This window comes from Loxodonta africana, chromosome 6, assembly GCF_030014295.1.
Source record: "Loxodonta africana isolate mLoxAfr1 chromosome 6, mLoxAfr1.hap2, whole genome shotgun sequence".
Taxonomy (NCBI): Eukaryota; Metazoa; Chordata; class Mammalia; order Proboscidea; family Elephantidae; genus Loxodonta; species Loxodonta africana.
Window position 1 is genome coordinate 115,324,209 of NC_087347.1, and position 23,207 is coordinate 115,347,415.

At 42.8% G+C, this 23,207-nt stretch overlaps 1 protein-coding gene across 7 annotated transcripts in view; it reads right to left on the reverse strand.

The window, feature by feature from the left end:
• Positions 1–23,207, reverse strand: part of MGAT5 (alpha-1,6-mannosylglycoprotein 6-beta-N-acetylglucosaminyltransferase) — a 430,917-nt gene that overhangs the window by 173,391 nt on the left and 234,319 nt on the right. For all 7 annotated transcript variants that reach the window (XM_023543018.2, XM_023543017.2, XM_003405868.4 and 4 more), the window contains 2 exons: positions 13,072–13,148; positions 11,762–11,851 (listed from right to left, as the gene is read on the reverse strand). In XM_023543018.2, coding sequence (XP_023398786.1) covers positions 11,762–11,851; positions 13,072–13,148 — 167 coding nt within the window. The remainder of the gene's footprint in view (positions 1–11,761; positions 11,852–13,071; positions 13,149–23,207) is intronic.

Consider the following 23,207-nt stretch of genomic DNA (forward strand, 5'->3'; position numbering starts at 1 on the left):
CAGATTGTCACATTTATTACAAACCAAAAAACCAAATCAGTTGCCACGGAGTGGACTCTGACTAATGGTGCCACCTATATGTCAGAGAAAAACTGCTCCATAGGGTTTTCAGTGGATGATCTTTTGGAAATAGACTGTTGCACCTTCCTTCCGAAGCACTCTGGGTGGACCGGAACCTCCAACCTTTTGGTTAGCAGCCAAGGGCGTTAACTGTTTGCATGGTTGTTGTTACTTAGGTACTGTCGAGCAGGTTTTGGCTCACAGAGACCCTCTATGTACACTGGAAGGAAGCACTGCCCGCTCCCGCGCCATCCTCACAATCATTGTTATGCTTGAGCCCACTGTTGCTGCCACTGTGTCAATCCATCTCAGCGAGGGTCTTCCTCTTTTTTGCTGACCCTCTACTTTACAAAGCATAATGTCCTCCAGGGACTGGTCCCTCCTCATAACTTGTCCAAAGTAAGTGAGAGGAAGTCTCACCATCCTCCCTTCTAAGGAGTCTTCTCTGGCTGTACTTCTTCCAAGACAGTTTTGTTCATTCTTCTGGCAGTCCATAATATGGTCAATACTCATAATTCAAAGGTATCAATTCTTCTTCAATCTTCCTTATTCATTGTCCGCCTTTCGCATGCACATGGAAAAAAAAAAAAACTGAAAATACCACAGTTAGAGTCAGGCACACCTTAGTTCTTAAAGTAACATCTTTGGTTTTTAACACTTTAAAGTGGTCTTTGAAGCAGATTTGCCCAATGCAATGTGTTGTTTGATTTCTTGCCTGTTGCTTCCATTGGTGTTAATGTGGATTCAAGTAAAATGAAATCCCTGACAACTTCAATCTTTTCTCCGTTTATCATGATGTTGTTTACTGGTCCAGTTGTGAGGATTTTTGTTCTCTTTATGTTGTGATGTAATCCATACTGAAGGCTCTAGTATTTGCCTTTCATCAGTAAGTGCTCTAAGTCCTCTTCACTTTCAACAAGACTGTGTCATCTGCATGTCGCACGTTGTTAACGAGTCTTCCTCCAACCCTGATGCTGAGTTCTTCCTCATATATTCTAGCTTTTCAGAGTACTTACTCAGCATAGAGACTGAAGAAGTGTAGCAGAAGGATACAACCCTGATGCACACTTTTCCTGGTTTTAAAACACACAGTATCCCCTTGTTCTGTTTGAACGGCTGCCTCTGGGTCCATGTACAGGTTCCTCATGTGCACAATGAAGCATGATGGAATTCCCATTCTTCACAATGTTATCCATAATTTGTTATGATCCACACAGTTGAATTCCTTTGTATAGCCAATAAAACACAGGTAAACATCTTTCTAGTATTCTCTGCCCTCAGCCAAGATCCATTTGACATCAGTAATGATATCCCTCATTCCAAGTCCTCTTCCAAATCCAGCTTGGATTTCTGGTAGTTCTTTGTTGATGTACTGCTGCAACCACTTTTGAGTGATATTCAGCAAAATTTTACTTGTGTGTGATATTAATGATATTGTTCAATAATTTCCGCATTCTGTTCGATCACCTTTCTTTGCAATGGGCACGAATATGGATCTCTTCCAGACGACTGGCCAGGTAGCTGCCTTCCAAATTCTTGGCATAGGTGAGTGAGCACCTTCAGCTCTGCATCCTTTTGTTCAAACATCTCAACTGGTATTCTGCCAATTCCTGGAGCCTAGTTCAATGCTGCCGCTATTCATTAGGTTTTCACTGGCTAATGCTTTTCAGAAGTTCCGTTGTACGTAGGGTTGCTATGAGTCGGAACTGACTTGACGGCACCTAACAACAACAACAACAGTTCTATGCCAACGCTTTCAGTGCAGCTTGGACTTCTTTCCTTTCTTCGGTCCCTCCTGAACGGTTGAACGCCCGCCAACTCTTTTCGGTACAGCGACTCTTGTGTGTTCCTTCCATCTTCTTTTGATGTTTCCTGCGTCATTCAGTATTTTCCCCTCGAATCTTTCAATATTGCAACTCGAGGCTTGAATTTTTTCTTCAGTTCTTTTAGCTTGAGAAATGCCAAGCATGTTCTTCACTTTTGGTTTTCTAACTTCAGGTCTTCGCACATTTCATTATAATACTTTCCTTTGTCTCCTGGAGCTATCCTTTGAAATCTTCTGTTCAGTTTTTTTACTTCATCATTTCTTCCACACACTTTAGCTACTCTAAGTTCAAGAGCAAATTTTAGAGTCTCTTTTGACCATCCATTTTGTTCTTCTCTTTCTTTCCTGTCTTTTTAATGACCTTTTGCTTTCTTCATGTATGATATCATTCCACAACTTATCTGGTCTTTGGTCGTTATTAGCATTCAATGTGTCAAATTTATTCTTCAGATGGTCTCTAACTAAGCTCGGGTGAGACATACTGAAGGTCATATTTTGGCTCTCGTGGACTTGCTTTAATTTTCTACAGCTTCAACTTAAACTTGCATGTGAGTAGTTGATGCTCTGTTCTGCAGTTGACCCTGGCCTTGATCTGACTGATGATATTGAGCTTTTTCATTTTGTCTTTCCACAGATGTATTTGATTCCTGCACATTCCATCTGGCAAGATTCACGTGTATTGTCGCCTTTTTATGTTGTTGAAAAACGTATTTGCAACAAAAAAGTCACTGGTCTCACAAAATTCTATCATGTGATCTCCGGTCTCATTTCTATCACCAAGGCTGTATTTTCCAACTACTGATCCTTCTTTGTTTTCAACTTTCACATTCCAATCATCAGTAATTACCAGTGCATCTTAATTGCATGTTTGATCAATTTTAGAATGCAGATGTTGGTAAAAACCCACTTCTTTGGCCTTAGTGGTTTATGTGTAAATTTTAATACTAGTCATATTAACTGGTCTTCCTTGTAGGTGTATTGATATTATACTGACAGCACTGTAATTCCAGATAGATCTGGAACTGTTCTTTTTGACAATGAATGCAATGTTATTCCTCTTTGTCATTCCTGGCGTAGCAGACCATAAGACTGTCCAATTCAAAATGGCCAACACCAGCGCATTTCAGCTCACTAATGCCAAGGTATCGATGTTTATGCATGCCATTTCATTTTTGACAACTTCCAATTTTCCTAGATTCATACTCATACATTCCACATTCAGGTTATTAATGGATGTTTGCAGCTGTTTCTTCTCATTTTGAGTAGTGCTAAATCAGCAAATGATGGTCCCAAAATCTTTACTTAATCCATGTCATTAAGGTTGACTCTGCTTTGAGCAGGCAGCTCTTCCCCAATCATATTTTGAGGGCCTTCCAATCTGAGGGGCTCATCTTCCAGCACTATATCAGAAAATGTTCTGCTGCTATTCCTAAGGTTTTCGCTAGCCAATTTTTTCAGAAGTAGACTGCCAGGTCCTTCTTCCTATTCTGTCTTAGTCTGGAAGTTCCACTGAAATCTGTCCACCATGGGTGACCCTGGTGGTATTTGAAATACCAGTGTCATAGATTCCAACATCACAGCAACACCCATGTGTTGCACCACCTAGGGACTCCACATGTATTAAAAATGTTAATCAAAGAAGTGCTGGTTGGGGTTTGGCCAAGTCCTGTCGTTTGCCTTTCTAATTTATGTAAGGCTGAGGCCAGAACAAAAAGTCTAAATGTAAATATTACAGTACCTGAAACTTAAAAATAGACAGGAAACATCACTAAGAACACGGACCTGAGAGAGGGAAGAGAATGAGGGGAGAAAACTGAGAAATCAGTTAGGCTGACTGATAAAAAAAAAAAAAAAAAATAGTACTCTGTAAACTCAGGACTGTTTTATACAAAAATTCTTTTTCTAAGGATGTCTAGAACTTGGGTAATAAGAACAAATAATATACACAGATGAAAAGGATAAGAAATAAAGGCTGAACTCAAGAAATGAAAAGAACATGATTACAAATCTGTGCCATATCCTTTTGTGCCAAGAAATATTATCTCACTGAAAGAGAATTTCCTATTTCAAAAGTCTAAGCATTTAAAAGGTATGCGGTGGTATTCTCGTCTAACAGTCTAGCGATATTTTTAAAGTACTCCCCAGCCCAGGCCAGAATGTTAGTTGTATTTTTTTCATTCAGGTTTTCTCCTACAACCTAAAGAGTCAATTCCTTATCGTTGTCCACTTTGACAAATTAATCAGTGCAACTCCATTTCCAAGTTATCTTTAGGAGGCAACACAGCCCATAAATTCAAATCATTGTACTGGTTATTAAGATTTCATTTCGTGCTCGCATTCACAAACATTTAAGCTTTCAACCTTTGCTGTTGGGCATTAATCTTGGCATTAATCAAGGGATTAAGTACGCTGAATTTAAACTCAAGGTTAATAGCGTGCTCAGCCAATATTAGTTTTACATACTGCCAAGGGAGAGTGCAAAGAGGCAAAGACGTTTATGCCTGATGTTCATAATGTAAGAACCAGATTGATGAGTAAGGCATGAAATTGCTTCTTTTGTTCCTTTATGAAATACACACATACACACACGCACACAGGCATACACACGTACACACACACACTCACTAATCTAGTCCAAAATGGCAACAGTTTGTATACATCCTAAGATCTAGCAATCAATCGTCGTGCAATTTGATTACTTCAGAGCAATTATATTTGCAGTGGCAACAGAAATTTTAAAAAAACAGCACAAAAAATATTAAGAAGCTTAGAAAGGTTTAATGTTTGCTAGTTGCTAGAACAACTAGGTAAAGAGAAGAATATGAGTGGGTATCCAATATATTAGCATCATCTACCAATATAACATCAAGAGGGGTGAAGAAATTCATTCTAGGTTTTGTAAAAGCTGATAGCGGTAAAAGACTCTGTGGAGAGCTAAGTTAATATACCTGAAACAATGACATTCGGAGCGATCGCTTCATAGGTCCTTGTCTCTATAACGGGAGTAGTTACATGGCTCACAAAAACAGATAGAGAAAATGAACTGCCTGATGTTCTGGAAATGCAAGGCTGCCTAATGAATCATTCCCTCACTCCTACCGCTTGGACTGGCTGAGCACCTGCTATCTGTGAGTTACGGCCTCTGGAGAGCTGATGCTGATTCTCTTTCTTCGGGGGAAGGATATCATAGCAATTACAGAGTATTAGAAAACTAGCCATGAAGAATGACTAATTGAAACGAGCTAAATGAGAGGCATATTTCAAACACAAGTGGTTTGAACAGAGAACGGAATGTAAATCAAGTTATTAACCCGATTTTGGTTTTCCTTTTACAAGAAGGGGTAACCGTAATGGAAAGTGCAGGACTCTGGAGATAGGCGACTTAACTTCTCTGAGTTATCTATGTGTTTTTCTCTCTTGAGAGACTGAAATGAAATCATGCGTTTGAAAGGTCTGGCATACAGTGGTGGCTCAATAATGTTTCATTCTTTTATTGTCTGCTACTCAAACACCAGAGTCGCTGGGTGCTGCAAACAGTTAAGTGTTTGGCTGGTGGTTCAAGTCCAAACGAGAGGTGCCTTGGAAGAAAGGCCTGGTGATCTGCTCCAAAAAATCAGCCCTTAAAAACCTTATGGAGCACAGTTCTACCGTGACACATGTGAGATCGCCATGAGTCAGAGCTGACTTGATGACTTGGTGACAGCTGGTTGATTTTACCCAAACCCCTACCCTACGTGAGGGCAAGAACTAGATTTTTATCTCCACACCCCCAGTCCCTAATTCAGTGTCAGATGCATAATAAGCAGCTGTAGAGACATCATAAAGGGAAATGTTGATGGCTTTACTTCCTGTGATTTAGCAAAGATTTGTAGACTCCAAGCTGGTGAGGGTAAACTAGACATTTATAATGCCATAACTCAGTGGGAGTTGGCACACTGGGACACCCATGGAGAGGAAAATGAAGGAAGACTGCCGGCTCCTAAGACTGGTCTCCATCTGAGTGCTTCCATTCCTGGGTGACTGACCATGAGGGACACTGTACTTCATGTCCTCTGCTATCTGTCAACGTTCTGAGGCTAAAGGCAGATAGAAACAAGAATTGTCACTTTAATAAGGACTAAGAAAGGAATAAAAGTCACTGGTCATATACTGATCATGTAAACAAGTCAATGTCATCTCCACCAGTGAAGATGTCCTTCGTAAGCCATTTTCCCAACTGCAAAAGAAACCTGGCATACGACCCAGGAAGGACAGGATTCGGGGTTTGATGAAACAACAAAATTAAAGAAAGTTTAAAGAAGGCAAGAAAAAACCCCTGGACTACCTAAGAGCATCCAAGGGCCATGAATGTTGTTCAGGATTTTAAAAGTACTAGGAAGGAATTAACCGACTTCAGAAAACAACTCTAATAATTTTACATTAAAAATGGCAGGGATGCACTGGTGGCCCGTATCCCCAGCTCACCATTTGAATGCAAACAGATGTATCAGATCAACAGAAAAGAAGACAAGGTCAATGGCTAAATTTCTACATTATTGGAAGTCGAAGGAAGTAAAATTATATTAGGTTGGTAAATAAGAACTAAAAACTGATTCTATATCTAAAATGGAATCAAGGGCCCACATAAAACTTCCCAAGCTAACACTCTGAAACTGTCCTCAAATAATGACATCAGAAGCCATAAAAAACGTGTTAGTTATGTTAACTGAGTGTCTATCTGGCCTGGTGATCTACTTCTGAAAATCAGCCAATGAAAACCCTGCGGTTCACAAGAGAACACTGTCCGATCCACAACTGATCATGGGGATGACAGAGGACCAGGGAACATTTTGTTCCATTGTGCGTGACATCGCCATGAGTTGGGGCTAACTTGATGACAGCTAACAACATCTTCTGGGCTCTACTATACGCACATTCTTATATAAACTCAGGAATTCTCACAACATCCTCATGACAAGGTCCTTTAAAAACAAACAGAAAATAAAACTACTGTTTTATAATTGAAGAACCAGAGGCACAAAGGGGGTAAGTAACTTTTCCAAAGCCACAGAGCTTGGAGAGCAGCAGACACAAAGCTGGCATCAAGTATAAGGCAGGACTTCTGACTGAAGTGACCACATTGGTGAAATTCTCCTCTAACTCTCTGAGGGTACCTACAGTGATGGCATGATGAAGTAGAATTTGTAAGAAGCCCAGAGGTTCAAGGATATTTTCAGAGGAAGACTAAAAAAGAGGGTCCTGGTTTTCTTCCCCGGGGAACCATCTCCACCCTTCCCAGGCCTAATCACCTGCATCCTTTCTTCCTCTTCCACTTGACTCTTCTAGGATAAAGAATGCACAGCGTGGTACCCAGAAACACACGTTCTCGGTAATGACTGACAAACGAGTGCAACAGGTGTTCAATAAGTGCCTGCTGAACTGAATTCAGTGACACAGAAAGAAAAACCCAATCAGCTCTGCAAGAAGAGAGTAACCAGGCAATGAAGCACAGCCCCATGCCTCACTCCGGGGCCAACAATAGGTGCAGGTAGTCCCCAACTTAGGATGGCATTCCATTCTGATAGCTCCATCATAAGTCAGTTCTGACCTAAGTCCATTACCTCATATCAAATTAACAACTGATGGTTCTTACGGTACAAATGCTGAATAAGATCACGCTATAGGCCTGGTCTACGATGAAGCTGGGGTCAGTGTCATAACAATGAAGTAGGAGCGGTAACGGCTATGGGGTGTGCGTGGTTCAGTTGTTGTATGTTGTAGAGTTGAACACTGCCCAGCTTCCTATCTGTTACGACTTCTGATACCGATGCCGACACCAACTTCATTGTAGACCAGGACATAGCCTGCTATAGGGCAGTGTTTTGAACATAAATCATAAAACTGAACATCTTGGAGTGAACATCTGAGAATGATAACATCAGCAAATTATGTGCTACAACACTGTATGTAGTACATATTACTAATGATAAGACAAAGAAAAAAAGGACAGTTGAAAGTGCAGTTTGTTGTAACCTGAATACGTCCTAAGTCGGGGACTACCTGTATCTGTGACCTATCATATATGACCCATCCGCCCTATGCGCCTCTCTATTTATTTATTTACTTTGAACATTTTATTGTGGTTTGGGTGAAAGTTTACAGACATTTTGCTTTGTGACATCAGTTGCAATCCCCTCAATGTGACAGCACTCTACCTGCTCCCTCCTTGGGTTCCTCGTTTCCATTTGCTCATCTTTCCTGCCCCTTCCTGCCTTCTGAACTTTGTTTTTGGGCAGATGCTGCCCTTTTGGTCTCGTATGGTTGACTGTTCTGAGGCACATGGGTATTATTATTCACTTTATACGTCTGTCTATTGTTTGGCTGAAAGGTGATCTCTGGGAGTAGGTTCTATTCCAGGTTTAAAGAATATTTAAGGACCACAGTCTCAGGGGTTCCACTAGTCTCTATCAGACCCTTAAGTCCGGTCTTTTTTATGAATTTGAATTTTCTGTGTTTTTCTCCCACTCTGTCCAGGACCTTCTACTGTGATCCCAAATCAGAGCAGTCAGTAGTGGTAGCCAGACACCATTTAGTTCTTCTGGTCTTTGGCTAGTAGAGACTATGGTTTATGTGGTCCATTAGTCCTTCTGACTAATTGTTATCTTGAGTCTTTGATTTTCTTTGCTCTGGTCGGGAAGAGACCAATAGTTGTATCTTAAATGGCTGCTTGCTAACTTTTAAGACTCATCAAAGCAGGATGTAGAACACTGTCTTTATAGACTCTTATACCAACTGACTTAGCTGTCCCCGAGACTATGGTCCTAAGCCCTCAAGCCCAGTGACCCAGTTGCTCAAGGTGTTTGATTATGGCTAAGAAGTTTTCATAACCTTGCCCCATGTGCTCTACTATATACATGGATATCTTATAGCACATACAAAGACATAGGTAGAAATATCCTCCACCAAAGTTATACATGCTGGTGGGTATACTCCATCCACTCCTGTTCAGCTTATGTATCTACCTATGTACCCACTTGTAAATTACTATTTGTTATTACTGCTACTGCAGGGTTGTGTATGTAATAGTACTTATATGCTGTTGTTTCCTTTTACTCCTACATTCCTCCCAGTGCCTTCCTTTGCCTTGGTCACGCTGTGCTGACATCCTCCTTATTGTGTATTACCTTTCCCTTCACCCAAGTTAAATTTTTTTTTTTTATCTAGTTAGAGATCTTCCCTCCTTCCCCCTGCCATCCCTGGTAACCATCAAAGAATGTTTCTTTCAGTATGTGAACCTTTTCTTGACCTTTTATAATAGTGGTCTCATACAATATTTGTCCTTTTGTGATTGACTTATTTCACTCAACATAATATCCTTCAGGTTCGTCTATGTTGGGAGATGTTTTCGCAGATTCGTCACTAATCTTTAACATTGCGTAGTATTCCATTGTGTGTATACACCATAGTTTATCCATTCATTCGTTGACAGGCACTCACGTTGTTTCCATCTTTTTGCTATTGTAATTAATGCTGCAATGAACACGGGTATGCATATTTCTATTCCTGTCACAGCTCTTATTTCTCTATGACATATACCTAGTAGTGGGATTGCTGGATGATAAGGTATCTCTGTTTCTAACTTTGTAATGAAGGGCCCATACTGTTTTCCACAGTGGCTGTACCATTTTACAATCCCATCAGCAGTGTAGGAGAGTTCCAATCTCCCCACACCCTTGCCAGGATTTGTTGTTTTCGATCACTGCCATACTCCTCTCCATTTACTTTTACCAGATTCTTCCTTACTTTTCTCTCAGCTATACCCTTCTTTCATTGAGGGAAGGGAGAGGTGTCTCCAAAAGAAGGGAATAAAGGCATGAGTAACTGTAGTCCCTTTCCTGCCCGGGTAATCCCTGAGTGGTAAAATGGTTAAAGCACTCGCTACTAACCAGAATGTTGGCGGTTTGAATCCACCCAGGGAAGCCTCAGAAGAAAGGCCTGGCAACCTACTTGTGAAAAAACCAGCAATTTAAAGCCCCATGGAGCACAGTTCTACTCTGATACACATGGGTTTGCCATGTGTAGGAACAGACTCGATGGCAGTTGGTTTGGTTTCTGTTTTTTTCCTTCCAGACCATTGTTCCATACCTTCTCAGCTTCCGCCTAAGCGGTGGAAACAGGGCTTAAGTGGAAATGTAAAATCCTCTACTTTTACCTCAACAGTCCATTCCAACATGCAAACTCTTAGGAGGGAGTGAAACTAGCTCAGCTTGTCAATCAGGGAGCACAGTTGGACTCTGACTAAATTCTATCAAATGGAAAAAAGAAGAAAACTTTTGAAAATTAAATGCAATAAGAAACCTTTTCCTCAGGGCAGGAAAGGTGCTTGTAACTGACTTCTCACTGGAGTGAAGGTTCACCCAGGGCCCCGGGGCCTTACTCCCCTGGAGAAGGAAAGGAGAAGGCGGGCCATGGGACTCACGAGCCAGAAACACTGAATTAAGTGCTACAGAATCAATTTGCCAGCAGCCTGCAAATAAGGAAGATCACACACAACTCTCAGTGCTTTTAATTTCCAAGAGATATTTTAACCGTCATTAGCTCTGGGGTTCCTGGGATAGCAGTGGCGTGGTTATGGGGCAAACTTACCAAAGAAAAAAAAACCCAGAGGATTGGACAATACTGAAGAACCAGAAGTAACAGTCTAGGAAAGAGGCTGCCAGAGGAGCTAAAACCCACAGAATCCTGAGCCATACACCCTCAGCAAGGCTGGTTTGGCCTCCATCCCCAAAAGAAGCCCCTCCTGGCCACCTTATACACTGAGTGGAGAGAAGTACCTGAGTCCCACAGGATAAATAGGGCAAAAGCATTCGATTCAGCCGTGTATTTTCTTAATCTTTAAAAATGGAGGCATTTGCCTTCCTGCATGGCACCATCAGGGAGCTGTTACTACAACTGGTCCAACGGCAAGAGCAATCAAAAACGCAGGCGCGAATCAAAAGAAACGGCAGTGGAAAGCCTGCCCTGGGTGCACAGTCTCTGAAATTAGTATGAGCACCTGTTTGTTTCACAAGGCCCTGAAGGGCTGCCCACTGTCCATGGGGGAGGGGGCACCGGTGCTGATCCCCTACTTGTTTCCTTCTCTATATATGGGAGATTAGACAGACACAGACAAACAGATAGATATGTATATATATATATGGCAAGTGCTGACTCTACCCCGCCCCCTTGACTCTCCTAAAGGTCAAACAGAGGTCACTGAACCTGTAACACATTCCATGTTTCATGGGCCCTGATCTGTAAAATTTGCCAGCAGCCTGCTAATGGGGAAAATCACACACCCAACTCTCAGTGCTTTTAATTTCCAAGAGGTATTTTAATAACCAGAGTCCCTGGGTGGTACGAATGGTTAGCGCCTGGAAATCTACTTCCGAAAAATTAGCTGCTGAAAACCCTATGGAGCACAGTTCTACTCTGACACACAAGGGGTCCCCATGAGTCAGAATCAACTGGCCAGCAACTGTTTCTGGTTCTGGTTATTTTAAGGGCTGTCATTAGCGGTGGCATTCTCATGATAGCAGTGGGGTGGCCATGAGGCAACCTTGTCAAAAAAGGCTCTATGTCCTCAAAAAAAAAAAAAAAAAAATCGCTACTTAAATGCAACAGTACAAATGAAAATGAAGCCCAGATAAAAAGAAGAAAAAAAAAAAAGGTGAAATACCTACCTCAAGCTATTTTCCCTCAGGAAAAAAAGGTCTTCCTACTTGGGGAGAGTAATAAGAAAAAGGGAAACACGCCCTCCATGTAAATATGCCTGTTTTAAAACTTTTCAAATTCCACCCTTGGCTACAAAACAGACAATCCACATATTCACCCCAAGACGCCACAGAAGTGACTCACCTCACTGAGGTAAATAAAAAAGGAGCAGGTGGACCCATCCACTCCATAGTCTGCGTAGCAGGGATCCGAGCGCCACATATCTTTCATCCACTGAAACGACAAGAGCCAGATAAGGACATCACCTAGCAGCCCCTTCTCAGGGCTCCTGCATATCAGGTGACAGATGAAAGGGTAGGGAGGCCAAGGATGGGGTGAATGGCTCACATAGTGGCCTACATAACAGAGCGATGGAGTCCCTGAGCTCAGGTCAACATGACCATTGTTCAGCTCCTGACTGATCCACAGGCAGACAGTGGCTAAGCTGGGCCTCACAGAAGTGCTTACATTGGAGGGAGGCCGTGGGATGGTTCAGGTAATAAAGCCCAGGCGAGGCAACGGCTAGGAGAGTTTTATCAAAAGCAAGTGCCTAATGTGACCCTGGGTGGCGCAAACAGTTAAGCGCTCAACTATTACTCAAAAGGTTGGCAGTTTGAACCCACCCAGAGGCACCCTGGAAGAAAGGCCTGGCAATCTGCTTCTGAAAGACCACAGCCTCAAAAACCCTATGGGCAGTTCTACCCTGACACACAAAGGGTCACCATGAGTCAGAACTGACTCAGTGGCAACTGGTTTGGGTTTTTTTTGTTGTTTTTGTTTTGTTGATGAGATTCATGCATGTAAATACCCCCTGCTCAAAGAAACAGAGTTTCACCTGCCCTTTGTACAGTGCCTGGAACAGAGCGTGGAATGGGTGAATGAACGTGCATTCACAGGCATCCCAACCCGAGACTACGGAAATGCTTCTAGGGTTTGGGCTCACCACCCTAACTGCATACCTAAACTGAAACTTTCCTCTGAAAATTACCCAGCAGGAGTGGACTCCCGAGGGGCAGATCATACAAATGGAATTAAAAGAAAAGAACGTTCTTAAGAGTGAATGACTGGCTAAGAACTTCTGGGTTATCAACCCCAAATGAAAATATGCATTTAAACCACAATCCGGAGACCTCAGTGTGGGGGGCTTGGGGACTGTGCAGCTAGGACACTAAATAACAGCAGGCCTTTGTCATTGGCTTTGGAAGCTGGGTGAAGAGAAAAGGCACAGCAGGCGCCTGAAAAGGCCCTGGCTATTTCAGTCTCACCGATACAGAGGTGGCAGCAGAGAAGGGACTGTCACAGCCACAGCCCCAAACTGGCAGAACTGAGGCGATCCTTAAATAGCTCACTTGCCCATCTGCATGGCTGGGAAAGGGAAGGAAGGGGAGGGAAGGGGAAAGGTCATACTGAAGACTGAGGATGATGGAAATGAGCAGGCATCACATCTGCCTTACCTTGATTTTCCCCTCGCAGTGGGGGTAGCCATCCATAGGAGGCAATACACACTTTTCTTGAGCTCCATTAATGATATCTGTAAAAGACAGAAAACCTCAATCAGGATATCATGAAGTTTATAAAAACACAAGCCTAACACCCTATCAAGCAGAGAGGGAGGGCGACAAGCCGGGGGGAGGGGTCTATACTGGTAGCCAGCCATGTTCTGACCCATGGAACCTCATCAGCTCTAAACACATCTGGGGGACCTGACCCAAGGACAGCCTACTTCCAGGATGGCCAAAGAACTATGACATGTGTGGCCTGCCTTGAAAGGGTGAGCTAGGCCAACCAGAGTCCTTGCTCTGAATTTGCAATTGGGAAACCAAACAAGTAGGGAGCAGGAAAGTAAACCATGAGGTTAGAAGCGTCCACTGGGGCTGATGGGGCCATTCTCAGCAATGCAGGCAAGCTGAAGTCATGAGCGGACTTCTGAAGATATGCCTGTGTGCAGGAGAAAGATAGGTGAATAGACCTGGTGTGCAGGGGAGCAGAGAAGTCCAGGGCAGATCAGGTCTGACCTGAGGAACTCCCGTTCTGGTTCCATGTGGTATAGCTTCTTATAGGCCTGGTTCTTAAGATTTCCTCAAAGGTGTCCTGTTTGCTTTAGACATATTTCCTCGCAATAAACTCTCTTTATGCTAGCTAGGATCTAGTAGGTTCCTATTCCTTATAGCTAAAGAGGAAAAATGAAAAGAAGATCTTCAAGAATACTGTGGTCTAGTGGTAGACAACAGACAATTAAATAAACAACTGAACACTTTAACAGACATTACGTTAGGTTGGGGCAAGGGTCAAACCCAGTCCATGAGGGTCAAAGTCGGCTTCCTGGATCCAGAGACATCCTAGCTGAGATGTGAAGATGAAGTAGGTACGAGCCAGGTAAAGTGACAAGATAAAGATGGCATCAAAGAACTGAGGCAGTTCCAAATGCAGGAATACACGTTGGCTTGAATGAAGAAATGTGTGGTATTGAGAGGCCAGAGAGGAGAAGCAACGGGTCTAAAACAGGAAAGGTCTCATAAGCCATAAGGACTCTGGGTTTCATCTTAAGGGCATGGCAGAGCACTGAAAGGTTTTAAGAAGGGGGTTCATATGATCAGATTTTTGTTTAGAAATAATCATTTTAGTTATAAATTAGGACAATCCTAAACCTATGTGCTTTTCTTTTTGGACCTACTACATTTTCCAGAAATGCTCGGAAAATGTCACCATTGCTTATTTCTGACAGTTTTCTATACAAAGTACTAATTAGACAGTACACCACCATTTGACCAAAAAACCAAACCCATTGCCGTCGAGCTGATTCTGACTCATAGCAACCCTGTGGGACAGAGTAGAACTGCCCCACGGAGTTTCCAAGGAACTCCTGGTGGATTTGAACTTCTGACCTTTTTGTTAGCAGCAGTAGCTCCTAAGCACTATGCTACCACGGTCTCCCTACCAACCACAGCAGAAAGTAAATATTTAAGGCCTCAGAGGCCATAAGGTCTCTGTCATAACTACTCAACCCTGGCACTGTTGTGCAAAATCAGCCATAGACAATACGTAAATGAATCGGCAGAGCTGTTTTCCGTTACAACTTTAGTTACAGAACCACGTACAGGCCCCTGTGTTTCCTATGTTCAGAGGTTCCTAAAACTAGGATCCTCACTTCTGTGAAGACCTGCTATACGGACTTCCTTTAAGAGTATCTTCAGGGATTCCTGTGCCTGGAACACCCATCTTCTCACCCCCTTCTGCCCTCCACCTTCTCTCTACCAGTTAAAGCCCTGCCTCCCTTAAGATTCAGCATAGCATCACCTCCCTAAAGAAACAGCGCTTAACTGCCCCTTCTTGAGCTGCAATGTCAAGATTTAGTTTTTCCTAGGAGCAGCCCTGGGCTCCTGCGCTGTCTCTCCAGGGAACAATCCTGTCATTTTCTTTGTATTTGACCACGTAGCCTCCTAGGTGTGAGGACCTTATGAAAAGGTTATGTCTTCTTCTTCTTTTTTTTTTTTTTTTTTCAATTTTATGCTGTGTAACCACCATCATTATCCATTTCCCAATTTTTCCATCACCCCTAACAGAAGCTCAGTGTCCCCTAACCAATGAGTCCCCCCTTTTCCCTCCCTCCTCACCCTGGTAACCACTAATAACCTTTGATCTCTATACATTTGCCTATTCTAAACCTTTCATATAAGTGAAAAAAACCCACTGCCGTCGAGTTGATTCGACTCACAGTGATCCTGTATGTAAGTGAGATCACACAATCTTTGTCCTTTTGTGATCGACTTACTTTGCTCATCATAACATTTTCAAGGTACATCCATGTAGTGGTATGCATCAAAATCCATTTCTCTTCATGGCTGAATAATATCCTATTGCATGTATGTCTATCCATTCATCTGTGGATGGACATTGACATTGTTTCCCTCTTTTTTTTGGCTATTGTGAATAGTGCTGCAATGAACCCTGGTATACAAGTACCTGTTTGCATTCCTGCTTTCAACTCTTTTGGGTATAATCCCAGGAGTGGAACTGCTCAGTCACATGGTAATTCTATGTTTAATTTTCTGGAGGAACCACCAAAATGTTTTCCAGTGGCTACACCATTTTACAATCCCACCAGCAATGGACGAGGGTTTCAATTTCTCCAAAGCCTCGACAACACCTATTGTTTTCTGTTTTTTTTTTAATCATAGCCATCCTAAGTAGGGGTGAAGTGGTATCTCACTGTGGTTTTGATTTGCATTTGGGAAGATGACGTTCTTTTGCTCCATTTCTGGGTACTCTTTAAGTGCTACTTGAGTGAACAAGCACATGCACACGTGTGTTTCCATCTGCCCCCCGGGCCTGACTCCACCTCAGGGAGAACCAGGCTGTGCTACGACACCTGCTAGTTCACAGTTTTTAGTCCTCTTCCAATTGCCAGTTTTTCAGCTAATCCAACAAGGGCGTCTCTGCAATCCCATTATCTTATGACAAATTTTCTCCCACCTACTTAGTCACACAGTTTCATGGGTCCGTATAAACAACAAAGACTTTTCATTTAATGGCTAGTGGCTCTGGGGCAAGAGGAATCCACAGATGGGAGAAACAGGAAGTCCCAGGCCTCTGAGCGTCAGCTGAGCTGCTTCCTGGCCACAAGTAACCTGAGCAAAACCTCCAGCACTTCATAACCCGTGAGGATTTTCGGGTCCTTCTCAAAGGGTATCTCCCCCATTTTGTTTCCAAAATGTACAACATGGCCTGTCAGGAGCTTATTTATCATCACCAATGATGACAAAAGCACTTAATAAAGGATGTTTTTATTATTTTGTGTCCATGGAGAACTATCTTACTTCTGGAAGAGCCTCTAATAATTCCAGTCAAAAGAGGTTAATGTTACTGCTTTTCAGAGACCGAACTTAAAATATACAGGCCCCTTTAAAAGACGGAGAGAGGGTTCTGCCAAGATATATTACTAGAATGGTCTCCCTGCTGCTCACCACAAGCCAATTTTTTAAATATGGAAAGGGCAAAGAAAAAACAAAGGTTTCAGTTCTCACTACTTTTTGGAATTGAGTATTTCCCCTTACCCTCACACCAGCCCAAGCAGCAAGTAAGTGTCTTTTTACAGGGAACTTCACTCTGGTACTGATTCTATGGCACCATCAAGCAGGTGCCTACACAAAAAGCAAATTACGTAGGTGTGAGAATTCTGTTGTTTTATCGGTCACCGGACTGTACTCACACAATGTACTAGGTGCTAGATTACTGGGTTTAATCTAAGAGAGAAAACCCTTCTCCTATTATCAAAAACGCTTACGATTCAGGAAGGACACACACACAGCAGGTGCAGGAGCAGCAAAGGGTGCTGTAGGTACACAGAGAGTAGGTGTTCCTGTCAGGTGTACAGCCAGAGTCTCCCTCAGAGGCTAAATACACCTACATATACTGAGAGACACGCATACGGAGAGAGACAATGGCATTTCAAATACAGGCCGCTCCTGGGTTATGAATGACTTACGGACAACTGGTACCTGAGAATGCACTGCCATGAAGCCTATTACATTAAAAATTTGAATTAAATACATTTATTCCGCACATATTACTTTGCGATGCTCACGAAAACACTGCGTGGTTTAGAAATGTTTCTTAAGTGTTTTATGTGCATAGAAAGGTAAAATACGTACTATATACTAAGACAAACATCTGACTAGCTGACGCTAAATAAGCGCCATATGTACCTGTTCCGACTTACCTACAAATTTGACTTAAAGACAGACTCGGGAACGGATCTCATTCGTAACTCGGGGACTGCCTGTACGTATTTGGAAGCATCAGGGACAGAGAGATGTGGAACCAGACAGATTTTTTTTACTCATGCTTTTCTCTGTCTTTGAGAAAGGAAGGAAAGGGAAAAAAGGTAAGGGCAGAGAGAGCAGAAGTAAATGGTAAAGATGGTCTCAAAGAGGGTCTCATGGGGCCCGTGAAAATAGAAAAGAGGGTGATACAGGACAGGAAATGAAAGTTGATGGTAATAACTTGCCTTGATAGATTACCTGGCTTTTTAAAGTGCTGTCACACACATTATCACATTTTGTATTCACCACATCCCCTTGAAAAAGGAAGACAGTTACCTCATCTTATAGTTTGGAAAGTAGAAACTTTAAAATCCTCACCACCTACCTCTAAACGCAGCCCACAATCACTACAAATAATGTCTCTCAAAAGCCTGCTGCTTGTTTCGGTGGTTACCAGGGCTGGGAAGAAGGGGAGAAGGGGAGTCACTGCTTAGGGGACACTGGGTTTCTGTTCACGGTGGTGAAATAATTTAGGAAAGGATAGTGGTGATAGTTGTACAGCATGATGAATGTAACCAAAGTCACGGAATTGTGCATGCAAAAATCTCTGAATTGGCAAATGTCTTGTTACACATATTTTTTTTTACCGGAAAAAAAAAAAAAGCCTCCTGCTCATTCTGTGCTGAAATGTCCAAGATGTATGCTCATAAGACAAGGTCCCTGCCCTCAGGGAGCTTACAGGATATAAGGAGGAGAAGGACGCACATAAACCAGTGGACAGGGTGCACATGAGGCAGGCGGGGCCTGCTTGAAGGCAGGGCAGCCCCCTAGCGCTACCGCCCAATGCCCAACAGAATGCCTGTCACCCAACAGAATGCCTGGCACACTGAGGACTCCATATGTATTCATTTTTTAACAAATGAATGAAGTATACTGTATCAGAGGAGTGGAGAAATGATTTAGAAGTGAAGAAGGGAGAAAGTGCACAGGAGAAGGGAGGCGGGAGATCCTCGCTTGGAGCCAAGGAACCACAAATGTGCAGTTCTGACCGACGTGCTGAACACAGCAAAAGGAAAGGAAAAACGGCAGGAAGGGACACTGTGAAAGATGAGTTATTTCTGATGCTGGAGGAGGGGATGCGGTCTGTCTCCCCTGTCAGCTATTGGTGTTTAAAAAGACAGACTGACACATCTGAAAAACCACTAGGTGCCTTACACCACTGGGTACAAGGTTCACTGGGTACCATACCAAAGGAGCCCTGGCGATGCAATGGTTAAGTGCTCAGATGCTAACCTAAAGGTCAGCAGTTCAAATCCACCAGCTGCTCCTCGGAAACTCTATGGGTCAGTTCTACTCTGTCCTATAGGGTTGCTAAGAGTCGAAACAGATTGGACGGCAACAGTCGGGGTACCACACCAAGGTAATTTTATCTTCTAACTGCCCAGTTCAATGCATAGGCCAAAAAGCAAGCCAAAGCTATTGCCATCAAGTTTGATGCATGGCGGCCCCACATGTTACAGAGTAGAACTGCGCCGTAGGGTCTCCTTGGCTGTAATCTTTATAGAAAGAGATTGACAGGCCTTTCTTCCAGTGTTAAAAGCATGGTCAACCATACAGACTCACAAAACACTCACCTACTACAAACTCACGTAAAGTTAATGACAACCACTCCTCCCTGCTGAACAAGAGATCCAGAAATATGGTTACAAAAATAAGGCTTAAAAAAAAAATAGAGGCTCACGATTGGGGTCAGCTTTAATCCTTATTATAGCAATTGCTTAAAATGCCACCACCACATGTAAAAAACCTAACTACATGCTCCTGAGTGATGATAAAGTGAGAAAGTGGACTGAGTGCCTGCCAGGCGAGACAGAGCTAGACAGAGAGTAAGAGAGGTTTGTAAGCCAACTCCAAAGTAACAAAAGACAGTCATCTCAGAGTGAAAGCTGACCCTGCCACGAGGACAGACTCCTTTGTCAAGCTCACTTTTCTGTACATTAATTTTAGCAAAAATGACGAGCGTCTGAAATGGAATTTCTTTTTAAGAACACGAAGAACATGGGATCATTAGCTCTTTCCCTAGAACTGAAGAGGCATCTGATATGTGAAGGGTGTCTGGATTCCTCACCACAGGTATTTTAAAGGTAAAAAACAGAAGAAAAAGTATGTTTATAAGAACTCTCAGAAACCTTGCAATGCATGGCCATCTCTATGCCCCATCAAGCTTTAGAAAACTGAGTTCCATCTCTTCATCCAGTTCCTCTGCCAACAGCCAAGATAACCATCATCATGAGAGAGGGCACCATTCAGCCCAAAGACACCCCACACATATTTCCTTTCAAAAGATAAAGGGTCTCCAGTGATTGTGCTTTGTGTGTGGGACAAGGTTGCTTTTCTCTGGAAACACCCGATAGGAACATGGAGCAACACTTATCAGATGGCCCTGCAGAGCACACCCAGGTGAGCACGCTGTTGGCCCTGTGCTCAGCTCCCAGTTGGGAAACGACTCCATCTCTACTCGCCTGGAGGCCCAGCACTTACCAGACCTACATCAGGTGGCTTTGCTTCAGCAGTTCACAGTAATAAATTGTCAGACAACACCCACGGTGAAATGGGATCTGCCATTAAAAATTACCTCAACATAGGCAAAGGTACAGAGACCAAAACTTATTAGTGGTTAGCAGGGGCAGGAGGGAGAAGGAAAGGAAGTGTCTTTGCTTAAGGGGGACTGAGTTTCTATTAATGGTGGGGGAGTAATTCCAAACAAACAGTACTGAAAATAGCAGAACTTGATGAAAGTAATCAATGTCGCTGAACTGCACAGGTAGAAAATGTTGAATTGGCAAATGTTTTGTTATATATATTTTTATCACAAATCAATGAAAAATGTAAACTGTTAAAAAAAAAAAAATTACCTCACCAGTCCTCCTCAGCTTGGCAAATATTTGTTTCAGGCTGCTTTACGGTTATACTAAAAAAAAGTGATTTCATTTCTACGACTGAATCACGTGCACACATTCTAGCCCCAGGTTCCACAGTAACAGGGACGGCCTGCCCACCACAGGAGCTGGGAGTGGGCAGCCCAAGAAGGGTAATGAGTATGGGCCATTCACGAACCCCCAAGGAACCACGTGGGTACCTTTGAAAAGAGTTGTTTGTCTTTTGCTGTTTTTGTTTTAATCTAAAAAGTTAAAAATGCAGTCACCTTTGAACCAAGGAATGTTAGAGCTAGACGGGACTTCTGAAGCCATATTAGTCAGCCCTTTAGTTTTCCTGAGTTAATAAAATCAAGGCCTAGAGAGATTAAGTGCCTTCCTCATTCAGTGATTCAACAACGTTCCTTCAGCACCTTCCATGTGCAAGGCACTCTGAACATTCAACCAGGCCTTTGACTTCTGAGTCAAGATCATTTTCTCTACACTGTTCTCTGGGTATTCAAAGGCAGGCCACCACCCTCACCACCATCTTCTTACTCTGCACTGGAAATCTGAAGTATGAACGCTAAGGAACAACAAAGATAAATTTTATTCCTCCCTGAATAAGGACCTCTAAGGGGCTTGTGGACCTGCCCGGAGCTACAATACTGCCCCGCGTTTGTTTAGACACAAACACGTACTATGAGCATAATGCAAATCAACAAGAAAATCATATTCAGTGCACACAGTTCCTGGGTTACTCGCAACTATTCAGGAGCGGAACTAATACATAAAAAGAATGAAGCTGAATGACTATGAAAAGACATTGCCAAGTATAGCTCATTTCATGAAATTTCAAATTACAACACAGCCAAATAACCCTGTATTATTTATACTTCCCTGTGTCACTCCCTCTATCATTTTTTTTTTTTTGCAAAGTTATTTGCCAATTTATGTTTTTAAGCCAGCATTAATAAGGTTTTACTCCTGTTGGTAAAATAGCATGAAAAAAGAGACGTTAGGACCAATTTTCTCAGTTTCAGGGGTACAATGTACAAAAATGTCACACGTATGGGTACACACACACACACACACACATACACACCCATATATATGCACCTACCCCTCCATTCTGATAAGCCCCCAGCCACTGCTACTTTTAGGTTAGATCCCAAAAAATGTTCCGCCAGGGAGAAGGTAGGTAATCACAGACACAGGGGCATATTCATGGGGAGCACTGACAGTTGGGGTTAAACACTTGCCACTGATTCATTCAACAAATATTGCACCTAAATGAGCATCTACAATGCTTTCACTACCTTCCCAAGAAGTAGACAGAGGAACACTAAGCAATCTCTGTAACTTAGAGAGGAACCTACACTTTGCATACTAGAAAAGGTAGTCAGCACAATGCAATATAGAATAAGAGACCGACAACAAAGGTGACAGATGAACGAACAATAGAAGGGTGAAGCAGACTGCTACGGCTGAGAGTGATCACAGAAAGCTTTCTGGATTTGACAGGCCATTTGTTATTCTCCCAGGTCTGCTCTCCCTTCATTCCACAGTAACAGAATTTTTAGCTGAGTGCCTGGCCACCCCACTAAAAACTACATTCCCCAGCTTCCCTTGCAGCTAGATATGACCATGTGACTAGGTGTAGGCCAATAAGATATGAGAGGGAATTCTAGGTAATCTCCAACTTCCGGAAAATCTGCCTCATGGAGTCTACCATACTACCCCTCTTCCCATGGGCTGAAAATCGACACGCATGATCCAGCAAAACGAAAGGAATCACGAATCCTGAATGGCTGTGTGGGGAAAAGCCACTCTGCCGGCCTGGAATGCTCACTACTGGCCTATGATGTAAAAGAGAAGTAACACCCTGTCTCATTTAAGAACTATGGTTTGGAGTCTCTTTGTTGCGGCGGGTTACAGTAATCACCTCAGTCAAGTAGGATTTGAGTTGAGCTTTAAAGGACGAGTAGGAGTAGATGAGAGGGACAGGAGAAAGATGAACACACAGAAAAACAGTACAAATATTGGCAGCTAACACACATTGAGCACCTATTACAATCCATGAAGGTGAAATCTCTTAATCAATCCTCACAATAACCCTAAAAGGTAAACACTATTATCCCCACTCCACAGTAGAGGACACTCAGGCCCAGAAAGTTTAAGCAACTTGGCCAAGGTCACAGAATAAGTCAGTCATTCTTAACCCTGTCTGTGCATTAAAATCACCCGAGGAGCTTTTAAAAGTATATCCTAGCCTCCTGAATTTCTGATTTACAGGCTCTGGGGAAGGACTCAGCCACAGCTCTTCTTTTTAACACTCCCCCCACCCCAGGTGATTCTAATGTGCAACCATGTCTGGGAATCACTTGAGTAAATGGTACAAGAAGTGCGTGCAGTGAAGTAGAGGAAAGGCCAGACACGAAAGACAGATTTTATCTTTTGTTTCTATTCCTCCTAGAGTGTTCTACTGTCAGAGAAAATCCACCCCCAGTGAGTAAAAGTAACAAGTCATCCATGTCTGAAAGGGTGTGGGTGAGTGAAGGGGGACGGTTTGGCTAAAGTAGGATGGGGCAGTGGTAGTCCAATGGTAGAATTTTTACCTTCCACGTGGGAGATCTGCATTTGATTCCTCATGTGCAGCCACCACCCATCTGTCAGTGGAAGTTTGCGTGTTGCTATGATACTGAACAGGTTTCAGGAGAGCTTCCAGACTAAGATGGACTAGGAAGAAAGGCCTGGCAACCTACTTCTGAAAATCAGCCAATGAAAATCTTATGGATTACAATGGTTTAATGTGCAACTGATCATGGGGACAGTGCAGAACTGGGCAACATTTCCATCTGATGTGCATGGGGTCTCCATGAGTCAGGGCGGACTCAAGGACAGCTAACTGTA